This window comes from Pelodiscus sinensis, chromosome 11 (genome assembly GCF_052426305.1).
Source record: "Pelodiscus sinensis isolate ZL-2025 chromosome 11, ASM5242630v1, whole genome shotgun sequence".
NCBI classification, from domain to species: domain Eukaryota; kingdom Metazoa; phylum Chordata; order Testudines; family Trionychidae; genus Pelodiscus; species Pelodiscus sinensis.
In genome coordinates this window covers 20,948,767-20,961,657 of record NC_143062.1, presented here as the reverse complement: position 1 = coordinate 20,961,657, position 12,891 = coordinate 20,948,767, and the positions used below count along the sequence as shown (strand labels likewise).

Genomic DNA, 12,891 nt, shown 5'->3' with positions numbered 1-12,891 from the left:
TCCTGGATCCAGCTGAAGTCAGGCCAGAATTTCACCTCTGATCAGCTGTGAATCATACTGTGTGGTTTTTGTGCTTGAAAGCTCTTATGTTCGCTGAAAATTTGAGAAACTGATGAATGGTGCTGAGTCCTGCAGAGCCTTAGATCACCTTCACGTGTATATATGCAAAGCCTAAAAGAGACTCCTCTGAGTGATCCCTAAAAACCCTCTCCCTATTAAGCGTAATGGGGGAAATGGCGTAGCAGGTTTCCAAAATAAGCCTCAGAAGCCTGTTTTATAAACAGCCTCTGCTGTTTGCTGCCCACATACATCAGGCCCACCAGGATGCTTCTTTCTTTATGCAGTATCTTTTAAAATGGGTCCCATTTTTAATGCTGTATAGGTGCTTACTTTGCACTGATGGGAGGGGCGTGCCAAAGTAACTTTAAAGATCTGGCCCATAATCAAGTGACAGCACGTGGACTTGCAAGCTAGAACAATTTCTAACAGTATGGTTGACTGCTGTGATTAATTTATCTGCCCCTAATAACCTCGCTCCACTGCAAGGAGAAGTAGGGGTGAATAGGAACATTGCAGTTTCTTCATTTTCTTCAACCTAGACAACTTGTTTCTCCTCTCCTGGGATTTTCTGGGCTCAGACCACCTACCATTTAGGAGATTTCTGGAATAACTAGAATGAATTCTTTAGTAAGAAAACTAGTGGCCTCTTCCTAGTACATCCCTGAATCCTCCAGTGTCTGGCTTGGTCCTTGCAGTACACTCATCAAGCAGCAGTGGCAGAAGAAATAGTACCGATTCTGCCGGATGAAGGAGCCTGGGAAGGAAGACACCCCACAGTCCCATTGTGCTGAGGCTAGAGAACCCATGACTGATGGTAATGATAGTGGCCCTCTGGCACTGCTTGAATATCCTGGGAGGAGAGGAGTGAATGTGCTGCTGACTAGTAGACATGTAAGAGGAGAGGGAAAGGGTGACAGCAGGACACATGGAAGCCCTTTTAAAGGCAAGGGAGAGGGATGCCTGGGTTAGTGGGATCTTAAGATGGGGTCCAAATGACCAGAGACCTTGTAATCGTACATTTCCGTTTCTGTTCACAGCTGTATTGGGGTTTTGTTTTGGTGGTTGGACACAAAGTTCTTCATTGGCCAAACTTCTTTCTTTATGCAGCATCTTTTAAAATCAAAGGGTCCGATTTTTAATGCTGTATTGGTGCTTACTTTGCACTGATGGGAGGGGCGTGCCAAAGTAATTTTAAAGATCTGGCCCATAATCAAGTTCTGATGGAGCGTAGAGTGTCATTGATTCTCATGCGAACTCTGTTGGTATGTAGTTAGACCCAGGCAAAGATTTTTTTTTTTAACATATGTACAAGTGAAGTCATGCTGGTGTTGGTTGTATAATAAGGCATTAATTTCTTTCAAGAAGTGCAGAAGATAATACTGCTGTGAGGCAAATTGGACTGACATGCATGTAGTTAGTTAAGGATATCTTTCTGGCTCTGGACTTCGTTTTGGTTCCCTTGCCATGCTATTGTGTGTTGCTTCTGGCATTGACTAACTTGGATTTCTCTTGATAATTACCAAAAAACTGAGAAGCCGCTGATGCCTGTCTTTTGGCACATAAAGATCTTCCAAAGACATGTTTTAAAGCAGGTGTGCCTGCCTTATGCCGCCTCCACAGCACGTTCATTCCTTCCCTCATGGCCAAGTTAGCGAGAAAAGAAAATCTCTTTCAAAGCAAGACCTTCAAAGAAATCCCTTGATTTGACACCTAGTGTTCAAATAGATTGATTTCCCCTTAGTACACCTAAGAAGGGTTAAATCTCTTCCTGACTAAAATGAAGGACATGGAAAGCTGCCCGTCATTTAAATGTCAGATTTGAAAAGCATCTGGAGTTTTAACTGTTCTTAGCAAGCAGTTCAGTGTAGGGGGAGGGTGAGATTATTATAATAGTGCCACATTGTGCCATTCCCACCACTATTGTTATGCTTGGGTCAGCATTTTCCTTGCAAAGTCCCACTGAGAGGAGGGGGGCAATATAGAATTTGGACACATGTATGCACACACAAAGCTGCAAAATAATATGCTCGTTTCTTTTAAATAAAAGTGTGTACACAAATAATCATTGTGACTGGATGCAATTTTGCTTTGCATTTATAGCACGCTGTTTTGCAGGTGACAAGCCCATGTCGACTGCAAATCCCTGGTGCTTGGATTTCCTCAGATATGTGGAATCTTTTGCTTCTAAGACTTATCTGCAGGATGGACTTCTTTGTACCAGGATTGTTATACCAATAGAACTGCACTGGTGCGAGTCACTTTTATACCTGTGTACTGCAATTATAATAGGGGTTTGCACTGTTGCAGCTGCATTAGTATAGCCCCCCCCCCCCAGAATAAACAAACCTGCAGATTACTGGCCCAGGATGGAATCTAGTGGGCAGTAGTGACTAGTGAGGTGGGAGGAAAGCCACAGCAGATACTTTGGGGTTAGGTTTGAGATTTAAGACAATAGGGGTGACTGGTGCCTGTGGGGAAATGGGGTGCAGGGAGGGCCACCTAGATGGACGGGGGGCACGAGGGACACCCTATTTAGCAATTAAAATTTTGGTGGGGGCATAAAGAAGCAGTGAACCTTCAGAACGCTACCACCTATGGACAACAGCATAGATTATTTGATCAAGGTGAGATCCTCAAATAAGGAGTACAAACAAATACAAACTGACAGAAAATAGACAGTGATGTGTCTGTAGTCCCAGCTGAATGTGCACAGATGTCAACTCTCCTATTAGCCCTGACAAAGAACGTATTTGGGATTGTACTTTGACACTTGGCTCTTTGAGTGGTTCAAAAATCTGAAGTGTTAATTAGCAAATTGTGTATTAAGCAATGGTTGCTAATCAAATCTCTGTATTATAGCAAGGCTTTGTGCTGATTAAGACATTATAGAAGATTTAAATGCCTGCGGGTTTATTGCTCTGGGCACTTTTTTAATTAAGCAAAGCTTTAATATTGCACAGAACAGGAATCCATAATGATGTGTTAGGGGTTTTTTTTGAGGGGGAGGGGTGATCTACTGTTGCACTAAGCCTTTCTTTAATGTTATAGCCTCAAAAAAGCTATTTATTTAAAGGGTTTGTAAGGTGTGACTAAAATTTGGAGCTATCCAGGTAAACCAGACACATCACCTTGGAAATAAAAATGTTTAAAAATTTGAGAGATTAGTAGCTATGATGATGAAGGCATTTGCTATTTTCCATAGAATAGATGTTTGGACAGAAGGAGGACAGGGAAGAAACCAGTCATTCATGTTTACCCCTAATGTTTCCAATTACCTGCATGGAATTTAGCTGCATGACTCTGTTAAAGTATTTTAAAAGGTAGCAGGAGCTATGTATTAGATATGGTAGAATGTACAAGGAATGGTTATCCCTAAGTCTGTCCCCCTCTGGCTTCAGGCGGGGGAAGAAAGGTAATGCACACTAGCCCTCTTGGAGCTCCGAGGATGTTCCATCTCTTCCTCCCCCTTCCCACCTTTTATTTCCCTCTTGTAGAGTTCTTGTGTTTTAGAACTCCTCTTGTCTGTCCCAGGAAGACTGGCATACTTCATTTGCTTGAGCTCTTTGGTTTGCAGAGGTATTGTGCAAAGTTTTTGGAGTGGTTTCCCTTACAAACCAGAAATTGACCCTTGGTCACTTAGGAGTTGGCTCCAGTTTCATGGACCTCAGCAAATCTGACATGACTTTAGGGTTAGTAGTAAAACCTAAAGATGGGTAAGATTGGAGTTGCATCAGGAAGCTTTCACTAGGGTCTTCTTTTATCAGAATATCCACAGATGTCACTATTTCTGTTAGAATCTGGGGTCAGGGAAGAAGGGAAACATTTTGTACAACTCCCTTCTGCAAAAGCTGACTGAGACATCTCTGGTGGAATCTGCACCTAGTTCAGACTCCTGCTTGGAAGGTAACCTGTCATGCGAAATGCTGTACTGCTGAGCCAGGCACAATGCACCTATTTAGTTGTTGAAGAAACAGATAATACTTTTGTAAAGAGATGATGTTTTAATGAGATGGCTTGGAAATGAGTCTTTTTGACTTGAATATAATGTACCTTTTTTTTTTTACTCAAGTTATTTCCCTCTTAAGTTAAATCAGGTTAAAATATTATAATTTTTAGAGTGTTTGTGCTAATATGTATGTGGTTCAACCAAACTAGTTTTTAAATAATTTTTGTTTATATCTGCTGTAATCTACAAATGGTAGGTTCCCTGGAGATTTTTACTTTGTGCAATTACAGTAAGTGACCATCCTGTTCCCCTTGCATGTCTGTTTCAATTATTTCATGACCTCACTTTTTGCGATGCAAGATAGACTGATGGGTGCTTGTAAATAAAGACACATGAATAAATATTTGCTATTTTACTAAACATTTATGAATAATGCTCCCTGCAAAATGTTGAGGAAAATAATTAATCAAAATTCTTAGATAAGTGGTAAAAGTTTGTGCACACAGATTTTGTTTCTGTATTAATTTCTGTTTATGTGGAGTGTCTACAGATGGAATGTGGTAAGAAAACAGGGGCAAAACCTGCAAAGGAAAACAATGTATTTGTCTGAATCCTATAGTACAAGAAATGGACACAATAAACAGAATGTAAACAAAACCCAGGAGAGCACAAATAGTATGCATCACAGATATGGTAGCCTGAATTGCTAAATGGGATTAGCAAGGGATCTGTGAGTTATAGCTAGAAATATCCATAATAGTACATTTATAACGGGGATGATCACCCTGAAGTATGGATAAATCAAGTACAGGCTGGACCTCCATGGTCTGGCATCCTGGGACCTGACTGGTCCTGAACGAGGGAAGTTGTCGGAGCAGGGGCAGTCCCCTGTCACCGGCCTTCCAGTCACCTGACAGTTCCTCTTCTGGCCCCGGCTGGCTCCCATTGCCTTCAGCCAGCTGTGCTGCTGGCCCTGGATGGACCCCCTCAGCCCTGGGACTCCCAGCTGTGCTGCTGGGTCCTCTTGCTGCGGCGCTCCTACGCCACCTGAACCCCCTGCCACAGGGCTCCTACCTGTGCCGCAGGGCTCCCTGCACTGCCTGAGCCCCTGTCATGCTCTCAGTTGCATCGCCGGTGGCTCGTACAGAGCTTCTGCCTGTAGTAACGAGCTACCAGTAGAACCCTAAGTTCTCCCTAAGTAGCACATCACTACAGGGAGCAGCTCTGTACAACCCACCAGAGCTCTCCATGCTGTCTGAGCTCCCTGCTGCAGGGCTCCTAGCTGTGCCGCAGGGCTCCCTGTACCACCTGAGCCCTTGTCGTGTGATTCCTGGCTGCACCACTGGAGCTCCCTACACTGGTGGAACCCCCTGCCGCGAGGCTCCTTACGTCGCCAGAGCTCCCAGCTATATCGCGGGATTCCTTCTGGTGCTGTGCTCCCCACATTGCCTCAGCTTCCTGCTCACCACTGGCCTCCCTGCCCCTGGGCTCTCTGGTCCAGGACGGATGTTGCTGCATCAGTAAGTCCAAGTTTAGGGTGGTACAACCTGTACCGTGCAGTTGATATAAAATCTAAATGGCTGTCCTGTCTGTTCTGGACCTGGGGTAGCACAGGGCATTGCTGCCGTGTGTCATTTGCTCCTTTGCCTCTGTGTGTGTGTGTGTGTGTGTGTGTGCGCGTGCGCGCGCGCGCGCACCTTGGTCTGAGATAAGATTTGCGCAGGTGAGTAGGGAAAGGATGGGGCAAATGAGACTCCTCTTGTGCGTTCCCAATATGCAAGTGTAGCATTTCAATACCTACTACAGCTGAAAGTCATTTTGGACACTTTGTGATGGCAAATGGGAAAAAGCAAAACCAAAAAGCAATGGAAAAATTCAGAAATGTGATGCCGAGGCTGCTTTAGCCTCTGGAGAGATGACCAGGATCCCCATAACCACTTGTGGACACCGCCGATGGTCTTAGCGACCCAGCTCCTACTTTTGCGATAAAAGCCTTCTGCTGGTAGCTAATGTAGCTATTTCTGTCCCTCACGCCTTATGAGCTGCGGTGCTGTTTTGCCACGGAGCCCCTACCCTATTTTGTGGCCAGGACAGATGTACAAGGAGACAGAATTGAACACAGGTTGTTGTAAATTTGGCCTCTCCTAACATTGGCTTTTAGTCTAGGTGTTCAGTTATCAGGTTTTTGGGGATGTGAAAGAACTGTGTGGCTCAAAATTAACCCCTGGAATTGCTCTCAGAATCAAATGGGTAATCACTGTAGTCTGAGCCACAAGTGAGTTTTAGTTTGAGATTGCAGAGAAATTGCTGTGGGATGCTAGTTGCTGAGACAGACAGAAACATTCAGAGAAATATTAATCTGTATTCACCACCTCGTCAGCTTTCTTGAAACTAATGACAAGGCCTGCTGTCCTAGGTCGGGTAGAATGGCCTTCCCAGTTTTTATGCTGATTTTTTAGTTCAATGGTTTATTTCCAGTTGAGACCTCTATATAATAGCTGCTGTACAATGATAAAGGAAATCACAATCCCTTGCAATCTCTTTATGCATCTTTCCACAGCGATGCTGTGTAATGGGGAAAGGCTGAGGATTTGAGAGTGTTAATATTTACTGGCTATGGCCCCAAAACATTTTTCTTATATGAAATACCAAATATACAACTGGAATATTTTTTTTCAAAGTACCAGTTGCCATAGCAGATGGATGTCTGAAAGCAAAAGAGCAGACTTATAAGAACAATATGTAAGGTTTGCTCGGAGCCAGTTAATCACAGTGGAAGAACTGAATCTGACCCAAAAATGGGGGAGGCAGATTCTGCCCTCCAGAACCTACAATGTTGATACAAAAGAACATGTATTCATGTGGGCTTCATTTGCAATACCAGCCCATATCTAACCATGGTCAAGATGACTCAGTGAACATGAAGAACGAAGATTGAATTTATACTGTACGAATAAATGACTTTCATATTTAATTGGACAATGCTTCTGGAATATGTCCGTTCTAAGATCTGCTGCCCAGACTTTCAATCCTAGGCATCTTATATTTTTTAATGTATATGTATGGGCAGATGGAACTAGTTTAAGTGCATTAGCGTGTTGCATTTCAAAGACAACTGCCTTTAGGGTAGTGATGTTATTGCTAATGAGACTTCTCAGGCAGCTACACAGTGCTTGTATTTATAAACTTGCCTGCTAGAGAGCCTGAATTAGTTATGTAGTGATATCCTTGGGAGTGACAAAAAGCTGATATTTACTTTATAGGTATAGGTGACTTTACCTCTTTTTGCACTTTCATCAACCGAAAGTGAAAGTAATGCCAATCGTGATTAGAGGACTGAGCCAGACTGAGAGTGTGTGTTACATCATGGTGGCACGGCTTGTGATGCAATTTATCAGACAGAGAGAGAGAGAAGGATTTTTTCCAAGCAGATTTAAATGCAGGGTTTGCAGAGTGACACAAAGCTAAGACTGTATGAAGACAATGGAAAAACAAAGCTTTCTTTTCAGTAATCAAATGTAACAGGCTGTGATACTAACAGGCTAGCTCAGGCCAGAGCCATAGGCCAATTCACTTGTCTCTGATTATCAAAGAAGTGTTAAGTGTATTAAATATTCTAACTAATTCACACTTCAGTTAGTAGAGATCAAAAGAGAGGCTAATGTAATTGTATTCCCTTATCAGTAATCGGTGTCTGCTGTAACATTGTTTCAGCAAAATCATAATTTAAGGCCTCTACATTTTTATATAAATATCCTGTCCCCTTCCATGGCATGCTCTCCCAGTGTTCCCTCTAACATTTCCTGTCCTTGGGCTGGTTGAATTTTCTTATGTGCAACATCAGTATTGAGGTAGTATGTGGATGTGGACCACAAACAAAACACAAACACACACACATATTTTAAGCAGTCCATATGAGTGGAAGAAAATATATTAAAACAAGACCTTTGTCTAGTTGCTGTGAGGTAACCTTAGTGACTACAAAGGTGCTGTACAAAGCTAGGGAATTAGCCTTCTTCCATTCAAGGAAGCACAGAAGCCCCAGAACAAATTAACACCTGGCTTCAGGGTTTGTAGTCAGATGCATGTTTCAAAGAGCTTGCAAATAAGGTTTCATCCTACAAAACAAGTGTGACACCTACTACTTGCTACTTCTGACTAGGGATGTTGGCAAGTAGTTGACTGGAGTATCGATTACTCTTCTCTCTTCCTTCCCCCACTGCCTCTATGAGAGGCAGGGGAGACAGGAGCTGGTGCTCGGGGGAGCCCAGGCTGGCTGTGCACAGGGGCTGCTCTGGCAGCAGTCCCTACCCCTGGCTAGCCCTGTCCGCTGCAAACAGAGGCTGCTCCAGCACCAGGCCTTGTTTGCGGTGGACAGGGCTGGCTGCCATGAACAGGGGCTACTGGACTCAGTGCGAGCCTGGACGGTGCAGTCCCAGCTTGCACTGGTCCGGGACGCTGCATCTCTGTAATTTAAATGTTGTAAGAGCTGAAAGGCTCTTACTACATTTAAAATGCAAAGCTGCAGCATGGGTGGCTCCCAGAACCAGCACCAGCAGAGACTGCTCAGTCCCTGGTCAAGCTGGCTCCTGGAGCTACCCTTGTTGTGGCTCTGCAGAGCAGCCCTTATCAATGAATCATGTTGACTACATGATTGGTCAGATAACTAATCCCATCAATTTCAGCTGAGCCACACTTTCACCCTCTGTGTGGCTGTTTTCCTTTTAATTAAAGGGGTTATTGCCAAGTGTTTAGTGCCATTTGTCTCCCGCCTGGAGAAAAATAAAAAGTAAATGTCTATTTGAATTTGATATTTTCCCAGTTCATCTTGTATGCAGATAGAGAAGTTGGTGTCAGTGATGGGAACTCGGTCTCTAGATTCACCAGGAAAAACAATTGTACCCTAGCATACAAGGGATTAATGTGGAATTGGCCTGCCTAGTTTATTGTCAAGCAAATGTCTACTGTTTCTAATAGCCGTGACTAATATCTGTGCTGTACAATGGGGATCCCTTCAACAACTCATCCTGGGGGAAATTAAGAGGAGGAAATTCCACTGATAGAATATTTATCAGGAGAATTGATGCACAGTTCAGAGAAAAGGAATGAGCAGAACCGTTTCAGGATCTATTCAATTGGATGAATATCCTAAGTTGTGCAGAGTGAGAGAGAATTTTTGTGTAGCAAAGAATATTCCTCAATTTAGTAGGAGAGGGAGCTTTGGCATGCTGATAGCCACTAGCACTGAGCTTTCTTCTGTACTGCCAACACTCATTTGTCTTAGTCATTAATGGTATGAAATGAGTGCAGTGTAATTTCCTTTGGTCTGGAGACCAGTAGATTCAGTCCATGTTCTTGGTGGATATATATATTGTGTTTTACATAGGGAGTGGGGGAAGTAAACAGCAGACCCCAGAGTTCCAAGTCTTGGCAGCTGGAGAACTATGAGACAGCCAGAGACCTATCTATAATCTCTGCAACTAGCAACATATACACTTGCTTGGAGTAAATGTGATAGGGGCAAACGGAATGTACAGTCTGCTAGACAGCCAATAAATCAGGGTGGTATGTGTATCTTCCTTGCTCAGGAAGGAAGCTTGCTATTTTAAAATCTGGGCTTGTACATATCCATAGACTATGCTCCTCCTTGTGAAGAACAGGACAGGAAAAGATTTTAAAATTATTTCTTAGGCTTGCTTACATCTGCTGCTCTATCTGAATCGCCTTAAAATGCTCTCTGCCCCAATTCTTAAATAACCACCCCGATGTTTTCTCCAGGCCCTCCTGTTCGCACCATTTAGGTCATCCAACCTTAGAACAGAAGTATGTTGGTGACTGAGGTGACCACTCAATCACTGAGTGCCATTAGTGGGCCTTGTAAATAAATCCATACAGTTTGCTGAAATTTTGTTCATGCAGATGATTCACCGGACTATTGTAGGTAGAATGTGAGTTGAAAAATCATAACTTTTCACAGATCAACTCACAAATAGAAAAGAAATTAAACGTGTCCAAATATTCATTGTGAATCTGAAGTCCACCTCTACTCCATACACACAACTTGGTTTAAACTTATGTGAGAAGTGGGGTAAGTAGAGCACTGAAGAGTAGTGCAACCTTGTTTTTCAAACAAAACGATGAAGGATTTAGAGAGCACACTGCAGTGAGAATATCTTGATGGTGTGGGGAGAGTTGTTAACTCACATGAAGGGTACTGTTGATTTCAGTGGAGTCTATTTCTTGCTTGCTAAAAGTAAATAGACTAATTTACACAGTTGAATCTCTACTTGAAGTTGGAGGGAGCTAACTTAATAAAGTTAACTTTATTGGATTTGTAGTTCCAGGTGATTCAACTCCACATATATCCTTAAAACACAAGAGACTCTTCTCTTGGCATCCCTACTTTAATAAATCTATTTTTGTGTGTGTTGTGTCTTGGTAAATGCCTGTTTGAGATCTGTGCTGTGTACTGTATCTTGGTTGAAGAGGCTGCTGATTTGCACACAGTTTTGATGGATTTGCAAGCAGTCGTTCTGGTTTCTAACCAATAGTATAAGAGAATCCAAAGTAATCTCTCTCTACTAGTTTGCATACCAGCACTGGGGAAGAATGAGATATTTTTGTTGTGTATTGGCTAGACTGCTGGGTCGAAGATAGCAGAGACAAGATGAGAGAGCCTAAAATGCTGAATTAATAATAGACAGCCCCTCTCCATTTATTTTTAGCTGTATTGTAATGGTTTGAATGGCTATTATCTTTGTGCTATCAAGGGTACAGCTGCAAAATATTTGACTGCTCTTTCATGGCTGCATAATTTGTAAACATTTTTTCCTCTGAAAATAGTTTTGTTAACAATTAAAGTATAATTTTCACTGTTGCTGTTCATTGTAGCTTGAAGCAAAAATATTGTGTGGAAAAAAATACTGGCCAAAGTATAGTGAGACATCCAAACAAATGGAATCTGTGCTAGGTCACCATTTATTTGAATGTCTCCACATACATGTCATGCAATTATTATTTGGTTCATTATATTGGTTTTCGTACTCATGTAGCCGTAAGTGCTTGCCAGGAAGGAGTTGGATGGTTGTGAGATGACTATGTACGGAGACACACGATTTGCTCGGCATTGTCTTGTACAAATCTTGGGCTGTTACTAAGTGAAGGAATATTAGCCAAGTTGCCAGGATGCACCTTTCCTAATTCTAACCAAATTATTGTGCTGTATTGTTAGCACTGAGGATGGGCTAACATTCTGGTGAGGAGGATAAGCAATGAGGCTGAGTGTTCAAATGTGGGTTGCCTAAAGCTAAACTGTATTTACTCCTAAAAAGCTTTTTTATTTAAATGCCTGAGGAGGGATTGAAGTGAGTAATTTCAGACTCCCAAGGGGGGAAGATTTTTGTCTTGATTCTTACAGCTTGTGAGTGAATTTTTCTATTAGTGTTGCCTTCTTTGTTCTGATACTTCACAGGAGGGAGGTCCTAGGTGGGGTACTCACCTGTAAGATAAGCAAGTAGACCATCATTAATTAATGTGTAAAGTACTTGCTTCCCTGAAGCTATACCTCAAAATGGTAGTGGGGGAAAAGGTGCTGGTTTTTCTCATTAAATAATGGGGAGGCATGTATGATTTAAAATTTGAAGTATTGTTCATATAGCAATCACTTCAGATAGTTTAATATAGACACTTATCTTGTTGGTACTTCTTTCACAGATCAATCAGAATGTGGAGACCCAGAGAGCCCGTTTGCGAGATGACATCAAGGAATACAAATTCAGAGAAGCTCGTTTGCTGCAAGACTACACTGAGCTGGAGGAGGAGAACATCTGCCTTCAGAAACAAGTGTCCGTCCTCAAGCAAAACCAGGCAAGTCCTGAAATAATCAGCCTGACTCAGGCTGCTCCTGTGTGCGCAGAAGTTACCATACTAGGACATGCCTCTGTGCCCATTAGCCAGGAGTGGGCAATGTGTTTTGGTGATTTTGAAAAGTGGTCAAGGGCCGTACTTTTCTGTGGAGGAAGTGCAGGTTCTAGGATGGAGGTTGGGTGCAGAAGGGCGCACAGGGTAAGAGACTGGGGTGCAGGAGATGGTATGACGTTTGAGAGGGAGTTTGGGCAAAGGAGGGGGTTGTGATCTGGGTCAGGGGATTGGGATGCAGGGTCAGGAAGGGAGTATGGGTGCAGGAGAAGATTCTGGCCTGGGGGAGGGATGTAAGAGGGGGTAAAGGGACTGGGAAGGAGTTGTGACCTGGGGCAGGGGATGCAGATGCTTTGGACGGTGAGCTGGGGGAGAGAGTTGGGGTGCCAAAGGCAGGATCTGGCTGGAAGGTGCTTACCTAAGTGTCTCCTGACCAGCAGCCCTGCAGCACCCCCAAGGCAGGCTGAGCTCCCTGCCTGCTGCAGCCCCAGACTGCTTAAAACTGCAGGATGCTCCCTCCATTTGGCTCTCAGCTCCGGGAGGGGAGAGACGCTTGCACTGCCCCCGTTTCCCAGGCCAGTCTCTCCGCTCCTATTGGCTGGTTGTTTCCAGCCAAGAGGGGCTAAGGATTGGGCTAGGGGTAGGGAGATCACATGAAGCCTCCCTCTCCCTCCAGAGTAGAGAGTTACATGGAATAGTCTTGCATTTAAAACAGTGGCTGATGTGTGCCTGAGTGTCCTGTCATGGTGGCCCAGAGAGGTTATCTTGCCCACCCCTGCCATTAGTGCATGTGCAGCCACATCTCCCCACCCTCAAAAGGCTGCTCCTAGCTTTCCGCTAGAAAAATCAGTCCTCTTGTATTGTGAAAGTTCTTCCTGAAAGTTCTTTCATTTCTTCTCTGCCAATAGTGCCTCTTGCTCATTCCCCTCTATTAGTTCTTTATTGGCCTCATCTACATCCTACCACTC

At 43.4% G+C, this 12,891-nt stretch overlaps 1 protein-coding gene across 3 annotated transcripts in view; it reads left to right on the top strand.

Annotated features, from left to right (window-relative positions):
* The window catches only part of BICD2 (BICD cargo adaptor 2), a 151,785-nt gene that overhangs the window by 105,052 nt on the left and 33,842 nt on the right, over window positions 1-12,891 (top strand). For all 3 annotated transcript variants that reach the window (XM_006129722.5, XM_006129723.5, XM_006129728.5), the window contains exon 3: window positions 11,720-11,872. In XM_006129722.5, coding sequence (XP_006129784.2) covers window positions 11,720-11,872 — 153 coding nt within the window. The remainder of the gene's footprint in view (window positions 1-11,719; window positions 11,873-12,891) is intronic.